Source organism: Eumetopias jubatus, unplaced genomic scaffold, assembly GCF_037043125.1.
Source record: "Eumetopias jubatus isolate StellerSeaLion01/CBP00866 unplaced genomic scaffold, mEumJub1_p1.0 scaffold_5, whole genome shotgun sequence".
Taxonomy (NCBI): Eukaryota; Metazoa; Chordata; class Mammalia; order Carnivora; family Otariidae; genus Eumetopias; species Eumetopias jubatus.
Genome location: NW_028274811.1, coordinates 27813066 through 27833886, shown reverse-complemented (window position 1 = coordinate 27833886; position 20821 = coordinate 27813066). Strand labels below are relative to the sequence as shown.

At 41.1% G+C, this 20821-nt stretch overlaps 1 protein-coding gene across 1 annotated transcript; it reads left to right on the top strand.

Moving 5' to 3' along the window:
* The first annotated feature begins 611 nt into the window (after positions 1 to 611).
* On the top strand, positions 612 to 16997 carry SKP1 (S-phase kinase associated protein 1). The gene is made up of 6 exons (XM_028103591.2): positions 612 to 728; positions 3918 to 4014; positions 9217 to 9290; positions 13146 to 13289; positions 14762 to 14902; positions 15590 to 16997. The coding sequence occupies exons 2-6, from the start codon at positions 3918 to 3920 to the stop codon at positions 15623 to 15625; spliced, it is 492 nt and encodes a 163-aa protein (XP_027959392.1). The 5' UTR covers positions 612 to 728; the 3' UTR covers positions 15626 to 16997.
* The last annotated feature ends 3824 nt before the right edge of the window (positions 16998 to 20821 follow it).

Sequence of the window (20821 nt, the reverse complement as noted above, 5' to 3'; positions counted from 1 at the left end):
AAAACAACGGTAGGAAACAAGGCTGAACAGCACTACACTGTGTTGTTCTGACTCTGTTCTGAGGCATAAAGCTGGGAAAGGGCAACAACGCTTCACCTCATGGGTTATTGTGGACAGTGAGCTAACGAATGCTGGGCTCAGGGGATGTCACCGAGGCCCCGAGAGGAATCTCAGAGCGGTGACTGCCGTTGCCCATCTGTCATTCTTCCGGGCCTCTTTCCCCCGTCATGAAGGGAGAGCTACAGCCCCTCCCCAACACTAACCCCTCCGCGCCACACACCCACTCGCAGTTTCTAGGCTTTTCAGGGCTGGGGTCTTTAATTCGGTTTAGGCCAGCCCCTGCCTGAAGGACCCTTGCAGGCTGCGGAGTACCCCAGCCAGTCCCGCGTTCCTGCTTTCAGGACAGCGAAACGCGCTTGCGGGGGTGGGGGCGGGTGGGGCACGGGGGGCGGGTGGGGGTAAGAACGAAGCCCCGCCCCCGCGCCGTCGCGCCGGCCGCCTGTCAGCCCCGCCGTCCTCCGCCTGCGTCAGGCGATCTCGGCGGCCAGCCCCGCCGGCTCTGTGACGCCACGGGCCCCGGGGTCCTCGGCGCCTGCGCCCGGTCCTATAAAGGCCGACGCCGCGCCGCGCCGCCGTAGTGGCCTTGTTCTCCGCCTTTCTTTTCTCTTATCTGCGGCCGCTCTGTTCTTGTCAGCCTACAGCCCGCAGTCTGCCTGAGACCGAGCACCGTGAGTGGCCGCCGACCGAGCGGGAAGGGGCGGTGGCGCCGTGGATTGCCAGCTGGGTGGCCGCACGGTTGCGGCTTTGGCCTGCCGGAGGCGGGAGGCACCTGGGCCTGGCCTCCCTCAGGCCCAGTGGAACCCGTCGCGGACCCTGTTCTCGGGAGGTGCCGGCGGGCCCCTCTCCTGGCCGCGCGTCCTCACGGCGCCTCGTGGGCGCCGGGGCGGGAGGGCGGGCGGGAGAAGGTGCGAACCGGGCCGGGAATTGGTCCTTTTTCGCACGGGGCGAGTGTCCGCCTGCGCGGAGCTCGGTTGCAAGGCCCAGGCTGCGGCCCGGAGCCTCCCTTGGCCCTGAGCCTACCGGCCTCGGGGACCCAGGGCGGGGGTGGCGGCGGGGCTTTCAGTGGGGGTCCCTAGGCTGTCGTGAGCGTGGGCGTGTGTGCGTGTTTGTTGTTTCGGTGTGCGGAAGGAGCGTGGCGGTGGGAGCATGGGAGCGCTGGATTTTTCGCTCCCATCCTTTCTCTTTTATCTGGCGTCACTAGTCACCGGTCCTGGCTAACTGTGCTTGGGCCGCATGTTTGCCCAGCAGGCTGCTTGCTTCTTCAGAATTGCTCTCTCCATTATTTTGCCATAGCTTGGAGTTGGTGAAACAACTGTTGAAATAGCAGATGTTCTTATCGTAGTGGCGTGACTTTTAGGAGGCCCATCTCTTTCAAAGCCAGACACTTTAAGTTTTACAGAAATTGGAGGTTCACCTGGATAAAGATCTCAGGTTTGGCTTTTGGGGTCATGAATTTTTCATCAGAGCCTCACAATAGAATATCTGTGTCGTAGAGCAATGCAGACTTGTCCATTCTGCTTTCAAAAAGGTGTCAGAATTCGGGTCACTGAAAACACAGGTTTTTCTTTACGTTGTTGATAGAATCTATTTCATGCTAGTCATGGAGGGTGATTGATTTTCAAGATAAGGAACTTAAGGAATTGTCCTGAAAGCATGTCAAATCAAAATCTCGTCCATTATCATTACAGTTTTGCACTGAATTCTAGCTCTATGACATTAAAAGAAACTTCTCTTTGAGTATTAAGTTTGGGATCACAGAGTGCCTTCAATTACAGATTAACCCTTTGCTTCCCTGCTTATTTAATGAGATCTCAACCCCCTAAAGAGTAACTTAATACAGGACTTTGACTGTGACTAAGCAGATGTGGTTATTTACCATGAGTTATTTGAAAGAAGTATGAAATGATCATCGTGCTTAAAAGTAGTTTTATCAACTGTATTGCCAGACTTGTCTTTCTGTAGTCATTCCAGTACCATGGAATATAAAAAGAACATAGAATGTTTTGTAATTAAAAATTGGGTTCATGTTAAAATATTTCTTTGGGAGATACCTTTTGTTACTGCCTTGTCACAGGGAAGGTCCTCTGCTCTGGCCCTTCTCCATTGAATAGGACAACTGCATTATTGGCAAGCACTAAGCAACATGGAGGAACAGACATATTTGTGAACTGAAAAGTGAAATCTGAATCTCTCCAACCATGGATGAGTGAGAGGATATTTCAGTGGCTGATTTTAAAACATAGCTTTACCTTTTTGCTTCCTTTCTCTAACAGCTTATTTGGGGAATGGAGATAATTGCCTAAGAAAAGCAGAATGAATATTTTAACTGATTTAATGGAGGCTTTGATCCTAAAATAGGTGCAGTGAATGTTTTAAATGCCAAATTCTACACTCTTGAGTTAATTGCAGGATTATGAATACCTGAGAAGCATGGGCCTTTAAAATCTATATTTGATATTTGAAGGGATCATGAAGTAATCGTTAGAGTCAGGTATTGCTGCCCTTCCTCCTTCCCTCAAGAATCTGAAGATAAATTGATGGCTTAGAACTTTTAATTTTAAAGAAGTGGTTTTTGCTAGAACTCACGTCCTTTGTAGTTAATTGCTTAACTAATTTTTATCTAAGAGGTACCTTTTTCCCAATGACTCGGAATTAATCTGAGTTAGTAAATACGTTTCTGAAGCAAGAAACACATAATTTCTATGAGAATCTTAGCAGAACTCAAACTTGGGCACCTGGGCAGTCAGTAATGAAAGATAAAAAGGACTGTTAAATTTATTTTTATTTTTTTAAAGATTTTATTTATTTATTTGACACAGAGAGAGAGACAGAGAGAGCACAAGCAGGGGGAGTGGCAGGCAGGCAGAGAGAGAGGGAGAGGGAGAAACAGACTCTCTGCTGAGCAAGGAACCTGATGCGGGGCTCAATCCCAGGACTCTGGGATCATGACCTGAGCCGAAGGCAGCCGCTTAACCGACTGAGCCACCCAGGCGCCCCAGGACTGTTAAATTTAAGTACCTCATTTGGTTTAGCAGATTGGATGGACATTTGTTTATCCTTAAAGATATTATTATCTTATATATTTTACATTGGTGGAAACATAAAATAAGAATATTCTTATATATTCTTTGGATCACAACTCATTTTTCACTGGTAAATCTCAGTATTGGAAAATTTATATCTTATATTTTGTAGCTTTATTTTGGATTGACTACCCTCTCGTTTGCAGGAGGTTTACTGTGGCAGCTAACTATTCAGATGAGAGTAGTCAGTATTTAGTGAAAGCAGAAAGGCAGGCAAAGGGGTGCCTGGGTGATGCAGTCCGTTAAGCCTCCGACTCTTGGTTTTGGCTCCAGCCATGATCTCAGGGTCATGGGATCAAGCCCCACATGGGTCTCCATGCTCCCCGCACAGAGTCTGCTTAAGATACTCTCTCCCTCTGCCCCTCCTCAACGTGCGTATGTGTGTGTGCACACGTGGTCTTTCTCTCCTGCTCTCTTTAAAATAAATATATCTTTAAAAAAAATGAATTGCAGGCAGAGACTAAATAAGTTTATTTTAAATATATTTTGCATTAAAAATGTAGGATGTAACTCTTAAATTTATACCAGTAATAAGTTCAGTAGGGCAAGCCTTAAAAACCCTAGGAGTTATACTTTGAAAAAATTGACAGCAACATTTCTGTGCTAGCCTGTGAATAATCATTTGCAGTGTTTTACAGGGTTATAAAAATACTACATGGCCTTAGGATTTTATAGGTAATAAGTTAGAGGTCTTTTAAGAACAGACTGTAGTTTATGAAATGTATAAAACTAATCTCTCTTAAATTTCAAATTCAATATAATACCTTTTTTTAGATGCCTTCAATTAAGTTGCAGAGTTCCGATGGAGAGATATTTGAGGTTGATGTTGAAATTGCCAAACAGTCTGTGACTATCAAGACCATGTTGGAAGGTAAGTTTATTAGAAAACCTGGGTCAGAGGAGAGAAGAAGTAATATTTAGTTGGAGATAACCTGTGAACATTGAATTTATACAAGTCATCACAATTTGTCACTAGATGCTCAAGAGTATGAAGGGGTCATGTTTACATTTTTTAAATTAAAGAATTAACTGCATCTTTCTGATAGAGGACATCCTTTCTGCATTGTTTGAATTAATGGACTTTTTTCATATAGATAAGACCATAAGCTAATACTGAAGTGATTTCTAAGCATCAGACAATGACCCAATTCTGTTTCAAGTGAATATGGATTCACAGTTTCTAATGAGAAAAATAAAAGGCTCTGAAAAAGAGATACCTTCCTATATGGTATCTAAATACAGTGCTTTGTCTCAACAGAGAAGTAAGCTGAGTAGATGGTAAACTGAGACGTCTTTTTTTTTAACCAAGTTTTCCATTTTGTCCATTTTGTCATTCCTCTGAAACTGCTGCAAAGCATATACACGGCACATTGAAGAAATAAGGTTAGAAAACAGGTCCTGAAACATTTTGAAACTTTAACTAGTTAAAATCAATCTTAATATTAACTAGTGGGCTGACAGACATTAATAGTATATGGAGACATTACAATTCAATTTTTAGCATTGGTGAAAAAAAATGAACAGTAATAAGACTGTGCTTTAGTATTCAAATATAAAAGGTTTTTATGTAGCTTATGCTTAAGTGAAAAGTTATGTGCCAAGCACTAGTTGTGGGGTTAAAGGAAGATAAGTGAGAAATAGTCTTTGCTCTTAAAGAATTTATAAACTAGGAAGGGAGAAAGACACCAAAGAAGACAAGACTGTCACATGGTGTAATTAGTGTGTTAGTATAGTGTGCTGAGTGGTGCTGGGGGAACGTCTTGGCTGATGTTATTTTTCAAGCTTGTGGAGAGACTACAGTGGGTAGTACTAATGAGGTGATAATTTCAAATCTAGTAAAATTAGGGTCTTTTGGGAGATTATTCTGAGGTAAAGTGGACAAGATGTGTTAGAGAAAAGTAGAGTTGAGGTTTTTGGTTGGGGTTTATTGGTATGGAATGAGATTGTGTTATTGTAGTTGGTAGAACTGAAGAATGGGTTTGAGAGAAATGGGAAAAAAATGACTTTGAGGTGACTATGTTAGGTATGTTTGATCCCCCACCCAGAAGATTTTTGTAACAGTCTAGTAGGCAGTTGAGTATGTGGATCTTGGCCTCTGAGCTGTGGACTGCTGGAGATACATAGACTTTGTGTGGTGGATTATAGGAGTATTTATCTATGGGAGTAAATGAGGTTGGCAGTCAGCCATATTGGAATGGGAGGCAGGTGGTGGTTCTCCAGTAGAAGTCAGAAGTGGAGAATGGGTGGAGTAAGATTTGTGGAAGCCAAGGGAAGAGGGAGGCATTTTGAGGTGACCAGAATGATTATCACATTCATATACTGCACGGTGGTCATTTGGAATTTCATAGTAAGAGGATTTCTTAATGGCATTTATTAGGTGTGGTAGAGGCAAAAGCTAAATTGCAGAGGGTGTGTCTTTTCTAAGCTGGTGACTTCTGTTTGCTGATAAAAGCTGAACATGTAACTGTTTTTTGGTAATTAGTACCAATCATGTGGCACTTACAGTCTTGTATCCTGGTAACTTAAATAAATAGATCACTCCTATTAAGTTGTAAACCCCTTGGTACATCCCACAGTCACTGTTCATCAAGTACCTGTTGAATGAAGAACTATGGTATGGTCACTAATAAAGAGTGTGAAAGCAATCCAAGTGTCCCTAAAGGCAGGTGAGTAAGGCTTTATCTAGAAGATGTAGAAACTGATACCAAAATTTGCTGCCTGAATACTTGCTTTGACAATGGAAGTGTTCTTTATTTCATCTTAGTTGGTGTCTGGCACACTAATCTGTCCTGTGCTGCTTCAAAGAAGCATTTGCCAGTGTAAGAACATAGGGCTCTGTGAAGATTTTCCACGCCTCCTTTGATCACTGAAGCAAGGGGCGTGATAGACAGCAACAGTTAAATGATTCTTTTCTTCCATAGCCTTTGGGTATCAGAGGTGAATGGTTTTAAATACCAGTGGTTTATATAGAATTCTATCCAGTTCAGGATTGGAGTCTATTGAATTTGGCAACTTACTGCTTTTCTTGTTTTGCATTTGCAGTATCTCTGATAATGGGTTTTTTGTGACTTAGAAAACAAAAATAAAACCTAATCACAGGATAATCAGAAGTGAAAATCTTGGCATGTGTACATGTGGATTGACTGATTTGTTCAAGTCCAGGTTGTGGTATCAGGATACGGTTGTTTTTCAGAAGTCCTTGAAACTAAATAGCTTAAAGGAATGACTGTTGATACTTGTGCATTCAGTCTAAAAGTAGAAAAGACATTGTACATCTTAGTTTAAATGCTAGAGAAGTGATCTTTTACAACTGTAAGGCCCTTCTTTTTAATACGACTTAAACCTTCTTCCAAATAATGTTTGGATCTAAACTAGTTGGTCTTCTCTGTTATGTTTTCTGTACTATCTTGGTTCCCCAAACACAAGTATTTTATATAGTGTGACTTCGTTTTCTTCCCTCTGATGAAGAATACTTCATACTAATACAGGAGAAGCAAAAGTGGCTTAGTCCAAATTGACACAGTCATTTTTATAGTTTTACTCTAGATGGAGATGGGATCAGGGAGCAACATTAGTAGAAAGGAGGAGGGGAAATGAGTGATCCATCTCTACAGGAAAATAAGATACTTCTTGAATCTAATCTTTACCACTCCAGTGAAACTGCTTGTTAAGCTCAGGGACTGGCATGTTGTCAAGTGTGTTATGTTTGATTCTCATCTAGACCAGTTGACACCATTTGATCATCCCCTTCTACATTCCACTTCCAGGATACTTTAGTTACTACTTACTCACAGCTTTTTTTGTCTTCTCATCTTTAATGCTTATAATTCCCAAGGGCTGGGTTAATCATTGAATCTCTTCATCATATTTATACTCCTTCATTCCCTTGGTCATCTCACTTAGTCTGATAGTGTTATAAGCCATCTATACACCAATCCCCCAAACTATCCATAATTCTCATCTCTTTTGATGTTTAGACTTGGCATAATTTAACTGCTTGGTCTATCCTTGCATCTCTAATAGGTACCTCAGACTTAGGAAACTAGAGTTCTTAATCCCCAGCCCTTTACAATAACAGTTCTCTGACAGCCTTCCCCATATCAGTTGATGGCACCTGCAGTGGCAGCTTCATCCCTCTAGTTGTTTATGTCATAACCCTTAGTCTTCCCTGACTCACATTGTACTTGCCATCTGTTAGCAAATCTTTTTGCCTCTACCATCGAAATGCGTCCAGAATTGGATCATTTCTTCTTCCATAGCTGTAAACCTGTATAAGCCATCTTGTGCTTGGATTATTGCCAGCCCCATAGTTGATTTCCTTCTTTTCCCTGCTGCTCTCGACCGTCTCTTCCCGATACAGTAGCTAAAATGTTTGAGACCCTGTTACCGTCAGGTCCCCGTCACTGCTCTCATCTACTCCTTTCGCCCTTGCTAACCATGCTCTAGTAACACTACTAGATGGCTTTCGTGTTATTAGGACATTCCAGACCGTCCTATCAGAAGGCCTTGGCATTTGTCATTTCCACTGCGTAGGTGTTCTCTCTCCTTTACGATTTTACTATAGTGTCATCTTGTCAGTGAGACATCTTGAGCAGTTCTGTCTAAAATTGCAACAATTCTTTTCTGTCCTCCGGTATTCGTTGCTGACTGTCCATTGCCTGGGACACCTGTTACACATCGGAACTCAAATGGTTTGACTCAACACTGGCCATGTCAGCATAACTGATACTCAACTATAACCAATGTAGAGCTGAAGTAACTTGTGGCCTCTAATACTGGTACTTGCTAACTATTAAATAACTTTGGGCAGCTCTTTTTTAAGTCATGTAGAAACTGAAGGACAGACCCATTTGGCATGAAAAATACTCTTATTTAGAATCTTTAATTTTTATTTGTTTTAAAGATTTTATTTATTTGCCAGAGAGAGTGAGCGAGCACACAAGCAGTGGGAGCGGCAGGCAGAGGGAGAAGCATTCTCCCCTCTGAGCAAGGAGCCCGATGTGGGACTCGATCCCAGGACCCTGGGCTCATGACCTGAGCCAAAGGCAGACGCTTAACCGACTGAGCCACCCAGGTGTCCCTAAGTAACAGGGATTTTAATTTTAAGTTTTCTCTTTGGACTTAACCGATCACTTTGAGGATTTGGAAGTTAGGCTTTTTAGTAGGACAACCTGTAGATTCAAAATTATAGATAATATGTATGTGATGAATAATGGGTACACACTGAAATTGAGTCCCTCAACCCACATTGTTGTTAACTTCCCTATAGATAATATTGTTAACAATTCGTTATGTATCCTTCTGAAGATATTTTAAAATCTAAATATATAAGTGTAGGGGCACCTGGGTGGCTCAGTTGGTTAAGCGTCTGTCTTCGGCTCAGGTCATGATCCCAGGGTCCTGGGATCAGGCCCCGCATCGGGCTCCCTGCTCGGTGGGAAGTCTGCTTCTCCCTCTGCCTCTCCCCCTGCTTGTGTTCCTGCTCTCGCTCTCTCTATCAAATAAATAAAATCTTCAAACAAACAAACAAACAAAACTTTAATCATGAAATCATACCCAGTATGTTTGGAGCGGCCTGCCTTATTTTTGTCAGTGGCTGCATGATTTGTTGTGTGTGTATATGTATACATCTTTGGGCTTCGGATTTTAATAGATTGAGATTCTGTTACTTGAAATACTTTTTATTCTGTTTTTCTAAATGCTGCCCATCTAGAGAGTTTGGTATAAAAAGTAAGGATAATAAGGGTCTGGCTTCGATTGCCTCCCCCCACACACATGGCTTTCCAGTCATCTCAATCCCCCTTGTTATTAAGTTACTTTTCTTCCTCTTTAAAGATTCTGTTTATGTAATATTCCTGTATTTGTCTACTCATACAACTTAGTTTAGTTTTGGGCGGTTTATGGACCTTATGTTAGAAACTGCTTATTTTAAAGCTCATAAGAGAACTGTTTTAAGTAGAGGATTTTTCATGGTCTTTTAGACAACGTCTTGCAAGGTATTTGAGATGTCTGGTTGGTGTAAATGTTATAATAGAATTAGGAAATAATGATAGCTCTCTTCTGGTTTTCTTAGATTTGGGAATGGATGATGAAGGAGATGATGACCCAGTTCCTCTACCAAATGTTAATGCAGCAATATTAAAAAAGGTAAGGTAACAAACTATGTACTTTTCTTTGTCATTTAACGTCTTGGTGATCTTCCTATACTGCTGCATAGGTAGCTTCCTTACCCAGACGGATTATGACTCTAGGTGTTTGTTGTATTTATTTAACCAGGCCCTGTGAATATTTGAGTTGTGTAGTCTTTTTTTTTTTTTTTTGAGTAGGCTCCATGCCCAGTGCAGAGTGCAGTGTGGGGCTTGAACTCACCACCCTGACATCAAGACCTGAGCTGAGATCAAGAGTCGGACACTTAAACTGACTGAGCCACCCAGTCACTCCAAGTTGTGTAGTCTTTTTGATAAAAACATTTAAATTACTGAAATATAACAGTATGTGCTTAGCAAAAAGGAAAAAAATTTTTGTCCACTGAAAAGCTATGCCTCAAAGGGAGCTTGAGAACAAATGTACCCCCGCCATTGATCACCTTACCTTGTGTTTAAGCATAAAAGGCTCTTGACATTGAATAGAATTTTAGTGTTTCAGGGCACATGGCTCCTTACTAGAGCCAGCTATTTAATTGCATGCTCATTTGGAGAAACAGCACCTAGTTTTTATAGGGCAGAGGAAATAAGCAAGGCTTAGAGATGGGAATGGTTGGTTCCATTTGGCCCCTTTCTCAGAGATTTTCAAAAGTCATTAACCATATGCAATTTCATATTCTGCTTTCTCTTGACCCTGGTGTGAGATGCAGCTGTGCTGCATATTTTTCCATGTCTTAGCATAATTGGCTATTATCAGTTCTTTTAATTGCTCTAGACTGGGTAAAAAGTGATTCTCTAAGCCTGAACATTTTTTACATGTATTACTGGCCATTTATATTTCCTGCTTTGTTTTCCTTTGCACATCTTTCTAATGGGCTTTTAAAAACATTGTTATAAATATACGTAACATCAAAATTACCATTTTTAACTTTTTTATATAGACAATTCCGTGGCATTAAGTACATTTGCACTGCTGTGCAATCACCACGACTTACCATCTCCAGAAATCTTTCATCATTGCAAACTGAAACTCTGTACCCTTTAAACAATAACTCATCAATACTTCCTGCTTCCAGCCCCTTGTAACCACTGTTCTACTTTCTGTCTCTATGAATTGGACTGCTGTGGGTACCTCCTGTAAGTGGGATTATACAATATTTGTCTTTTTGTTTCTGGCTTACTTCACTTTGCATAATGTTTTCAAGGTTCATCCATTTTGTAGTCTAGTGGGTTTTTTTTTTTAATTCTTTTTTTAAATATTTTATTTATTTATTCATGAGGGACAGAGGGAGAGAGAGAGGGAGAGAAGCAGAGGGAGAAGCAGGCTCCCAAGGTGCAGGGAGCCCGATGCGGGACTCGATCCCAGGACCCTGGGATCATGACCTGAGCCGAAGGCAGACGCTTAACGACTGAGCCACCCAGGCGCCCAGTCTAGTGGGTTTTTTATAGTTGTTGTTTATATAGCATTTCTATCACTTTGCATTGTCTTATGTCAGTTTATAGTATTTTATGGTTTAGAAGCTTTATATTTTATCTAGTTAGATCTTCTGGGTATTGTCTTGCAATTAACATTATATTTTATACTAATGTAAAGTGCATCTAAAAGGACTTACGTTTGCACTCATTCAAATGCCAGATATTTTTTAGGTGCTGGAGGTATAGCAGTGAACCAGAGACAGTCTCTGCCCTTGGGGAATTAACATTCTAAAGTGTGGGGGAAATGTATAATGTAAGAAATAATGTCAGATGGGAAAGCTATGGAGTATAAGTGGGTTGATTGGTGGAGAGTTAGCTATTTTTAAAATAAAGGTGGTCAGGAAATGCCTTACTGAGAAGTTGATCTTTGTTCAAAGACATGAATATGTGGGGGAAGAGAATTGTGGGCAGTGGGATCAAGTGCAGTGACCCTAAGATAAGAGCATGCTCTACCTTTTGAGGAAAGGTGGGGAGGCAAGTGGTGACTAGAGCATAGTGAACAAGCAAGGAGTTAGTACAGAAGGTCACAGTTGATGGGCTGGGTGATGCAGGGCCACTTCTGAGAGTAAGTTTTTTTTTTAATCTATTTGCATTATTAAGTCTTAGGCATATTTAAACTTATACACTGAATAATTGCATGATCCAAAAACTAAAAGTACACAGTAAAATCTCCCATCCTTGTCTCTATCTGACCTGAAACCCCCTCAAGTAATAATAATCAACATTAATTTTTTTACTGTTATTTGTTTAAAGATTTTATTTATTTATTTGACAGAGAGACAGACCGTGAGAGAGGGAACACAAGCAGGGGGAGTGGGAGAGGGAGAAGCAGGCTTCTGGCAGAGCAGGGAGCCCGATGTGGGGCTCTATCCCAGGACCCTGGGATCATGACCTGAGCCGAAGGCAGACACCCAACAACTGAGCCACCTAGGCGCCCCTCAACATTAATTTCTTACTCTCTTAAGAGTTTTTTTTTTAATGCCTACATAAACAAATACTAATTGCTGTTTTTTTCTTATACAACTGGAATACTTCTTAAAAACATAATATTTCATGAAAACTCCTAGCTTGGCTTTTCCTTCTAGAATAGATCTTTCCTTTTTTTACCTCTGACAGTATAATTTCTTAGCTCTGCCTTTTTTTTCCCAGCATTTTTTATTTCTCCAGCATTATATACTATGAACAAAATTTAGTCATACAGAAAAGTGATATTACACAGCAAAAACCCATTTACCTACCACCTAGATTCTACAACTTGTCACACTTTCAGTGATGATTTAGGCCTTTATGATGGTACATGTGGTCTAACCTGCTTCCTGAAACTTGATATATGTTTGTTCCCCTATGAAGGGGACATTTCGGCTTTTCTTACTTTGTTCTTACACTCAGTAGTCTCGTGGTATTTGGAATTGCTTGGTGATAATGTATGCACATCCTCATCTTCACTAGGTATAGGTAGTTGCTAGATTACTTTTCAAAGGGATTATACCAATTTACACTCTCCATTATAAGAGTTTATGTTATCCTCACAGTGTTGCCAGTGATGAGTATAAAATCTTGGGTTTTTTTTTTGGGGGGGGGTCATTCTAGAGTAGGACTTGCCTGGAGTATCGATTTTTGTATCTAATGAGACTGCGCATTTTCTCCTGTTTGAGTATTCCGATTTCCTTTGTGAATAGCCTGTTCGTATCTGTAGCCTGTTTCTTTGTAGTGATTTTTTTTCTTTTTAAAGTAAGCTATATGCCCAATGGGTTCAAACTCACAATCCTGAGATTGAATCACATGTTCTATTGCCTGAGTCAGCCGGGTGCCCCACTTTGTAGTGATTTTTTTTTTTTAAGATTTTTATTTATTTGACAGAGAGAGAGACAGCGAGAAAGGGAACACAAGCAGGGGGAGTGGGAGAGGGAGAAGCAGGCTTCCCGCTGAGCAAGGAGCCCGATGCGGGGCTCGATCCCAGGACCCTGGGATCATGACCTGAGCCGAAGGCAGACGCTTAACGACTGAGCCACCCAGGCGCCCCTTTGTAGTGATTTTTAAAATTTATATTCTAGAGGGTAATCAGTTACCTGTTGTTCATGTTGCGTGTATTTTCCACTCATTATCCTGTCTGACTTTGTGTATTTTTTTGCGAGGAGCTTTTTAATGTGGTCAAAATAGTAATCTGTCTGCAAGGTTTGCTATTCTCTAAGATCTTCTAGCCTCTAGGGTTGTGAAGATTCCTCAAGCTTTAGTTTTGCTTTTCAAACTCGGCCAGTAATTTGCTTACTCAAGTCAGCTTCTAGCTAGTTCTTAGCCCATTGTTAGGAATAACCTTGCACCAGTAGTAGAATGAGTATCTTGTGACGTAATGCCACAAAGGAATGAACTTTCTTTGTTACAGGTCATTCAGTGGTGCACCCACCACAAGGATGACCCCCCACCTCCCGAGGATGATGAGAACAAAGAAAAGCGGACAGATGATATCCCTGTTTGGGACCAAGAATTCCTGAAAGTTGACCAAGGAACACTTTTTGAACTTATTTTGGTATGTTTCTTAATACATTCTTTAGGATATCTCTAGTTCAGAGCCTTTAGCACTTGTAAGAGAGTTTGTTAAATTCATTGTTACTGAATTTTAATTCTCTCTCAACTCAAGTGCAGTGGTATATTTAAATTCACATATTAACAATCACGTTAAATGCAAGTGGTCTAAACAAAACAATTAAAGGGTACAGATTGTCACATCGGATTAAGAAAAAACGGTTCAGCTATGGTGTCTCCAAAACACCCACTTTAAAGACACACTTGATTAAATTATGATTAAAGATTAAATTATGCTAACAGTAATCAAAAGAAAACTGCAGTGACTATCTTAAAGTAGATTTCAGAGCAAAGAATATCACCAGGATTAAAGAGGGTCATTGCATAATAATAAAGGCTTCAGTCCAATATTAAGAGGACATGACAATCCTAAATGTTTATCTATCTAAAGGATTTCCAAAAAGTGAAACAAAAACCAATAGAACTCAAAGGATGAATAGACAAATCCACTGTCTGCTGTCTCCCCTTAATTGATAAAACAAGTGGAATGAGTAAGAATGTAGAAGATTCAAATAACACTATTGACAAACTTGTTCTGATAGACATTTATAGACCATTAAATCTCATGACATGTAATGAATGCATTTTCAAGTGTGTACTATTAAGATCGACATGTTCAAGGTAAAAAACAAGTCTTAAATTTGAAAGGATTCAAGGCACACTGTTTTCTGATCACAGTGAAATTAAATTAGAAGTCAGTGAGCAAAAGCTATCTGGAAAAACTTAAGTAACTTCTCAGTAACCCATGAGTCAAAGAAGAAATCAAAAGAAAAATTGGAAAAGAGAATTAGAAATTTTATGCCAGAAAGTATATTGATCTGAATAGAAATACCCAACATATGAGAATGTATGAGATGTAGCTGAAGTAGTATTCAGAGGGAAGTTGGTAGCACCAAAGCACCTGTATTGGAAAAGAAAAAAGTCTCAAATCAGTGATCTAAGCTTTTACCTTAAACTAGTCAAAGATGAAATTAAGCCCAAAGAAAGGAAGTGTTAAAGGTAAGAATATAAATTTATATAGCAGAGAACAGGAGAGAAAACCAAAGAATCTAAAAGCTCACTTTCTGAAAAGATCAGTAAAATGCAACGCTGTTGTTGCTTCTGCCTCTGTAAATATTTTTGTCAAGATTTGCCATGTGGTGCTTGTGTGCCTGTGAGCACACATACACACACCCACAAGTAGTGACCATTCTTTAGCATTTGAGGTGGGGTGATTTGCTTAAGGCAGCAGCAGGACTCCGTATTACAGAAGGTGTAACGAAGGGGATGTATGAAAATATTTCACCAAAGAATCTGATTTTCCCTTTAATTTCATGAAATTAGCATTTTAAGCTTAATTAGTATGGATTTACAGTCACTAACTTTGGATTTAGTTTAAAACATCACATATACTTTAATGAAAACAACACTTTCCAGGCTGCGAACTACTTAGACATCAAAGGTTTGCTTGATGTTACATGCAAGACTGTTGCCAATATGATCAAGGGGAAAACTCCTGAGGAGATCCGCAAGACCTTCAATATCAAAAATGACTTTACTGAAGAAGAGGAAGCCCAGGTAAGTTGCTCACAGCTTGTTCCTGATCACATGCTTTTTAAAAAAAAGTAAAACTCAAAACATGCCTGGGGATGTGTCTCTGTCAAGGAGACTTGACTTTCTGAAGGATGATAATAGGTACTTTCTGTGTCATAAAAAATACTCTTGTTGAGAGATTGGTCTGTGAATCTAAACGCTTACATGCTACCCCTCTTGTATAAGCATAAGAACAATTAGTTTTCAACGAAAGGTGCTCTTTGATATTTACTCCTTCACAGTTACTGGTTTGGGCACCTGGGTCCTTAAATGTAAGCCATAACTTTTTTGACTTCAGAAAAGCAACGCCTGTGGGTGTTCTGCCAGGATACTTAAAAGCAACTTAGTGAATGGGGGAAGAAATGAATGAATAGATCACAGTGTTGACACAGTTACAAACTGAAATAATGTGAATGAAGTATTTGAATTTGCTGTCAGTTCTGGTGACTGAAGCTTTAATTGCCCATTGCTTCTGCTTTTTTGATCATTTCAGCAGGGCAGAATAAAAACCTGGGGAGGCGAAGAAGGGTAAGGAAGTGTACTCATAACTGGGTATTTTTCTAGTTTTCCGTCTGTCCCTTTGTGACCCTCTTCACAGGCTGTTAATGAATCATTAGGTAGTAGTCTTAAGAAAGACTACTTAAGGTACTTCCTTCTATCTGTCTCTTCTAGGTACGCAAAGAGAACCAGTGGTGTGAAGAGAAGTGAAATGTTATGCCTGACACTGTAACACTGTAAGGATTGTTCCAAATACTAGTTGCACTGCTCTGTTTATAATTGTTAATATTAGACAAACAGTAGGCAAATGGCAGCAGCAAATCAGTTTAAGCAGAATATTGTCCTCCTTGCATGTGTAGTTTGAGTACAGATTCCAAACTTATGGCTGAGTTTCTTCTAGTATGATCAAAAGTTTCTTTTTTCTTTGCTCTAAATAAACCTGAACTGTGGGTTCTCTGTAGAAGGTGGCATTTTGGGCTTTCCAAAACTCCCTTTGTAAAGCGATTTCTGCCTAGTTTATTGTCTAGTTAACTTTAGTTTAATGACCTTTTAAAAGTTGGCATTGTAAATAAAACAAGTTGAAAAAAGTTTTCTGAAATAGAATTAACAACATATTCTCTTTATTCATGAGTTGGAAACTGGAAAAAGGCTACCTGAGGTAAATGTTTTGAGTGGGGTTATTAGGATGTCTTCCAGCTTCCTGGAGTCAAGGAGTACCACTGGTATTGATTAGCCTGTATGTAGCAGGGCTCCTTTAATTGGATCTAAGGACTTGTTTTTGCATTTTTAATCCTCAGCTTTGAATATGTTGGCTAGAGACTCAGTTACTACTCAGTTTGTGGTTTTGGGGGAAATATAACTAGCGAGTCTGTTAGCTTTTCGATTAAAAAAGGCATAACCCATGTGGTTATGTCATCTTATAATCATTGATCCCATGTGGGGGAAACTTCACACTACTTGCATGTAAAAAATAATTTAACCTTTAACGTTAAAAACCTAGAAAGCATCCATCATGAATGCAAGATACTTTCAATAAAAAATAAGTTACGTAGTAGGTGGTAAATGGTTTGCTTTTGTGTACTTAACTGTGTCTCTTCACTTACTAGTAAATGAGTTAAGTATATGTACGGTTCTGTAGCTGGAGACAGCTTGCAGGCAGTTCTTGTCCTAGCTCGCTGGGGGCTGCTGACCTAACCCTTGGGTTCTGATAGACTTGTGTCTCTTCTGACTGTCATGATCTGGTTCCCTGGAGCCAGTGCTTCAGTTCTTAACTGGTGCACGTGGCCGCACAGGACTGCACTCATTGTTCCCAGCCTCTGCCCTACAGTCGAAGGAAGTTTTCTCGGTGCTTGAGATGGCTCACAAAATGTTACGTCTTTTTCGTTCCTCCTTGTGCTCCCTTTTCTCTTTCTTTCCCATGTAGCATCATCTGTATTCACATGGAGTCCTACCACATTCTCTTTGTGTTTACCGTGAGCTGTTTTGGCTCAGATTATTTGCTGATAGTACTTTGCCTTTATACTTCACTTCTCGTTTGCCCTGAATCTGTATCTTGTTTAATAAAGTCCCATATACTGTCTCACATGAATTCCTGTTTGTCGTCTGTACCAGAGATTGCAAACTACAGCCCATGTGTGGGTGAAATCCAGCCCACAGCCTATTTTTGCAGTCTTTGAGTTAACAATTGGTCTTATGTCTTTAAAGGATTATTAAAAAATCAATACAGGAGACTGTATGTGACTGAAAAGCCTAAAGTGTTTATTCTCTGGCCCTTGAGAGAAAAAGTTTGCCAACCCTTGTGACTGCTTCTGGATCCCTGATTCCCTTTATCTCAGGAATTAGCTTGTTTTCCATTTGTCGTGGGTTCACTTGGGAAGGTAGCAGAATTCAATCCTAGCTGGAGTGTCTCACCTTTAATTCCCACCATAACAGTCAGTTCTTGCAAAAAGTTTAACCACCCCCAGCAAGATCTCTAGCATGATTGTGAAAAATAGAACTCTTGGACACCTGGTGGCTCAGTCGTTGGGTGTCTGCCTTCGGCTCAGGACATGATCCCAGGGTCCTGGGATCGAGCCCCGCATCGGGCTCCCTGCTCCGCGGGAAGCCTGCTTCTCCTCCCACTCCCCCTGCTTGTGTTCCCTGTCTCACTGTCTCTCTCTCTCTCTGTCAAATAAATAAATAAAATCTTAAAAAAAAGAAAAATAGAACTCTTAACTGAAAGTTGAGGATTGTTAGCACATGCCTTGTGTAGTTTGGAAAGGAGATAACAGCTTCCAGGAGACAAAACCTATTACTATTTTCTGTTCTCAATCTCTATAACCTCCAAGGATTGTTGGGATTACAGGACTAAATAATGGCACTACCCATATTTAAAGGACACTGGGATCTTTTTGAATAGGTGAGACTGAGTGGACAGACAATATAGTAAAGATTTTTGTTCTCTTCCTGATTTTCTGTAGACTGTGGCCTTAGGCTTTAAATAAAACGTCCTGATAATCTTAAACTCTCAGGTTTAATAAAGATCTGACAGTTCATATAAGAGAAAACAGGCCATTTTTGGACATTGTGTGCCCACATCAGTCATAGGTAGGGTGCTCAGAGGCACTTCAGACTGCTGCATGCTGCCTGCCCTATTCACTCTTGCCTGCTAGTTGCTATTTCTTTAATAAGTCTTCAAAAGTTTTCTAGGCCCTCACCTTACCCAGGGAAAGTGAGTGGCTCTTTCCCATTATCCATAGTAGCCAAACCTGTCTCCAGAGATACACTCTCTTCTACCCTCTCACTTCCCAGCTGTTCTAAACTAATACTGTGGCACAAAGTCGTACTGTGAGGCTGAGTTCCTGTTTCTGCCTCTTAGTGCCTACCTGGCTTGGGGTAAGTTGGAAATGGTAGCTATGTGCATGGTGGTGCTGTTGGTGATGAAGACCCCCGTGTGAAAGTTCTTTGGCTTCTCAGCTTTTCATTGACTGTGTCACGATTGAGAGTAAACCATATTCCTTCTCAATATTAGCTTATTCCTTTTTCTCTGACATTGTCATGGATTAAGGATATGCCCCCCTCAAACAGATTCTGATAATTCTTACATTGTAGAAGCAAGTTATGTCATTTGAAGTGCTATTATATTTTGTATTTTATTAGCTTGCCTTCATAAATCTACCTTTAATACACAAGGTAGGTATTGCTTTGCGATTTTTATATTTTTCCAAAGATCCACAGACTCATCCCAGTAAGGGAAAAATTCCTGAGCAGCATTGCAGCTGTGATCTGTTGATTCTGCATCTGTTGGAACATACCAGCTGCTAGAATTAAACAAGATCTTTACCATGATTTGGTGGACTATTAGGACTGCGACCCAGTAACATGAATTAATGGTAGTGCGGAGCTTAGACTGGAACTAGCTGGAGGAGAGTAAGTCACTATGAGCATGTGAATCAGGGCAGGCAGATATTCCAGACCACATGATTGCTTAGTTTATTTTTGTTGTTGTTGGTGTGTGTGTGTGTGTGTTTAAGATTTTACCCATCTATTTGAGGGAGAGAGAGAGCATGAGAGCGGGGTGAGGGGCAGAGGGAGAAGCAGACTCCCCGCCAAGTAGGGAGCCTAACATGGGGCTTGATCCCAGGACTCTGAGCCCAGGACGCTTAACTGACTGAGCCACCCAGGCGCCCCAGTTTCTTAGTTTATTTAAAAATTGGCCAATTCTGTAGTTTGCCGATCCAAGGGAAATTAAGAAATTAGGTCGCCTAGACTCTTACAGGGCGATGTATACATGCATAGGACGTAACTTGCACAAGTTAAGAACTGAGAGAGCAGCAGACCTCTTGATCTGAGCATTGTTCACTCTATCCATGGCCAAAGAAGCTTTTATCTTTTGAAGCTTAACTTCTGCCACCCCTTCCCATTTGAAGATGTTTTAGAGCTTTATTTTTTCTAAAGCTCCCTATATATTTAAATAGGAAAGAATCAAGTGTTCTTCCTGTGAAGTTGCTTAAGCTTTAAAAAGATGATAATCCTCAGTTATTTAGTTTGTATGAAAACTGATTTCTGGCTAGTACAGAAGAGAATTAGGCGAAAGATTGCTAGTAAAGGGAAAGCCTGTGAAATGGCTGAATCTCTAAAGTGTAGCTCCTAGCTTCTTTTTAGGAAGTGTAAGCCATGGTTTCTCTCTTGGGAGTTTTTGGTGTAGCTAATGAGACAAAGCATAAATACTGCCAGGAGGGGATGAGGAACCATAATAAAAATGTTCCTGGACAAAACAAGATTAATGAGTAAATGGGGGTTCTAGGGCTGGAAGGGCCTAAGAAAGGTTCTGTGAGAAGAAACTAATTGGTGGTTTTGGTTGGGGATGGAGAGATGCCAAGGTGAGGGGGGAAGCAGTGCAGTGTGGAACCACCAGCAGAGGGTTGGGTGTCAGGTCTGCTGGAGAGTATAGGCTGGCAAGAGACATTGTGCTGGATTAGTGATAGGATTTTGGTGGCCAGGAAGAGTGTTGATCAGACCCATGTGAGGCAGTGCAGTCCTTGGGTGGTTGAACTAAAACTTTTTTTTAGTATTGTACTGAAGGATGTGATGGGGGGTTTTGCATTTGGAGTCCTAATTGATGCCTTTGTTTACTGTTAAAAATCTCTCTCTAAAAGGCAGAATGAGTAAGGGAACTGGATGTGCATATCAAGACGAATGATGTGAGAAGTTGAGAATATGTCCCGTGGCCCAACATTGAGCCTTTTGGACACCTAAGCAGGATCGACTGAGTGCTGTCCTTACTGTTGAGCGGTCAGTGGATATGAACCTTATTGGTGGCATAAAGATGTTGGTCAGGGAGCTTTCGTTTGATGGATTTCCAGTGTGGGACTTGAGTGATAATTTAACTCACAGATGACATGCTTGCTGCCTTGTGGCATCTTAACACTGTTGGCTACGTCTCGTGTGTGTGCCAATACCGAGAGGCATTTTGTGGGAGGAATATAGAATAGAGTTGCTTACGGTGTCTGTTCTCATGACCTTCTGACACTGCTTGACTTGAAACCTGATCTGCATGCCAGCCTGCGTCTCCTTCCAGCCTTCGAGCCCACCGGGTCCCTCACGGGCTCGGTTTCAGCTCTCAGCTCCTGTGTTGTGCAGACGCACATCTGTCCTTGCCGTGGTGAGTGTGCTCTTTTACAGCTTCCTCACCTGCTTCACATGCTCTGCAGAGGCTGGAGGCTTATGGACGGGTTGGGAGGAGAGGGAGCGGCACTGTCAGAAAACGACATTCAAGAGGAGTTTCCAGAGTGGCCTTTGTTTGCTGGCTTGGTTTGCTTTGTTCCTTCGACCTAATTCCTCCGTATTTCTCCCCTTCCCCTACCCATTCCTCCTCCCCGCCCCGCCCCCAAATTGACTGCACGTGCTTAAAAGAATAAGCCTTCA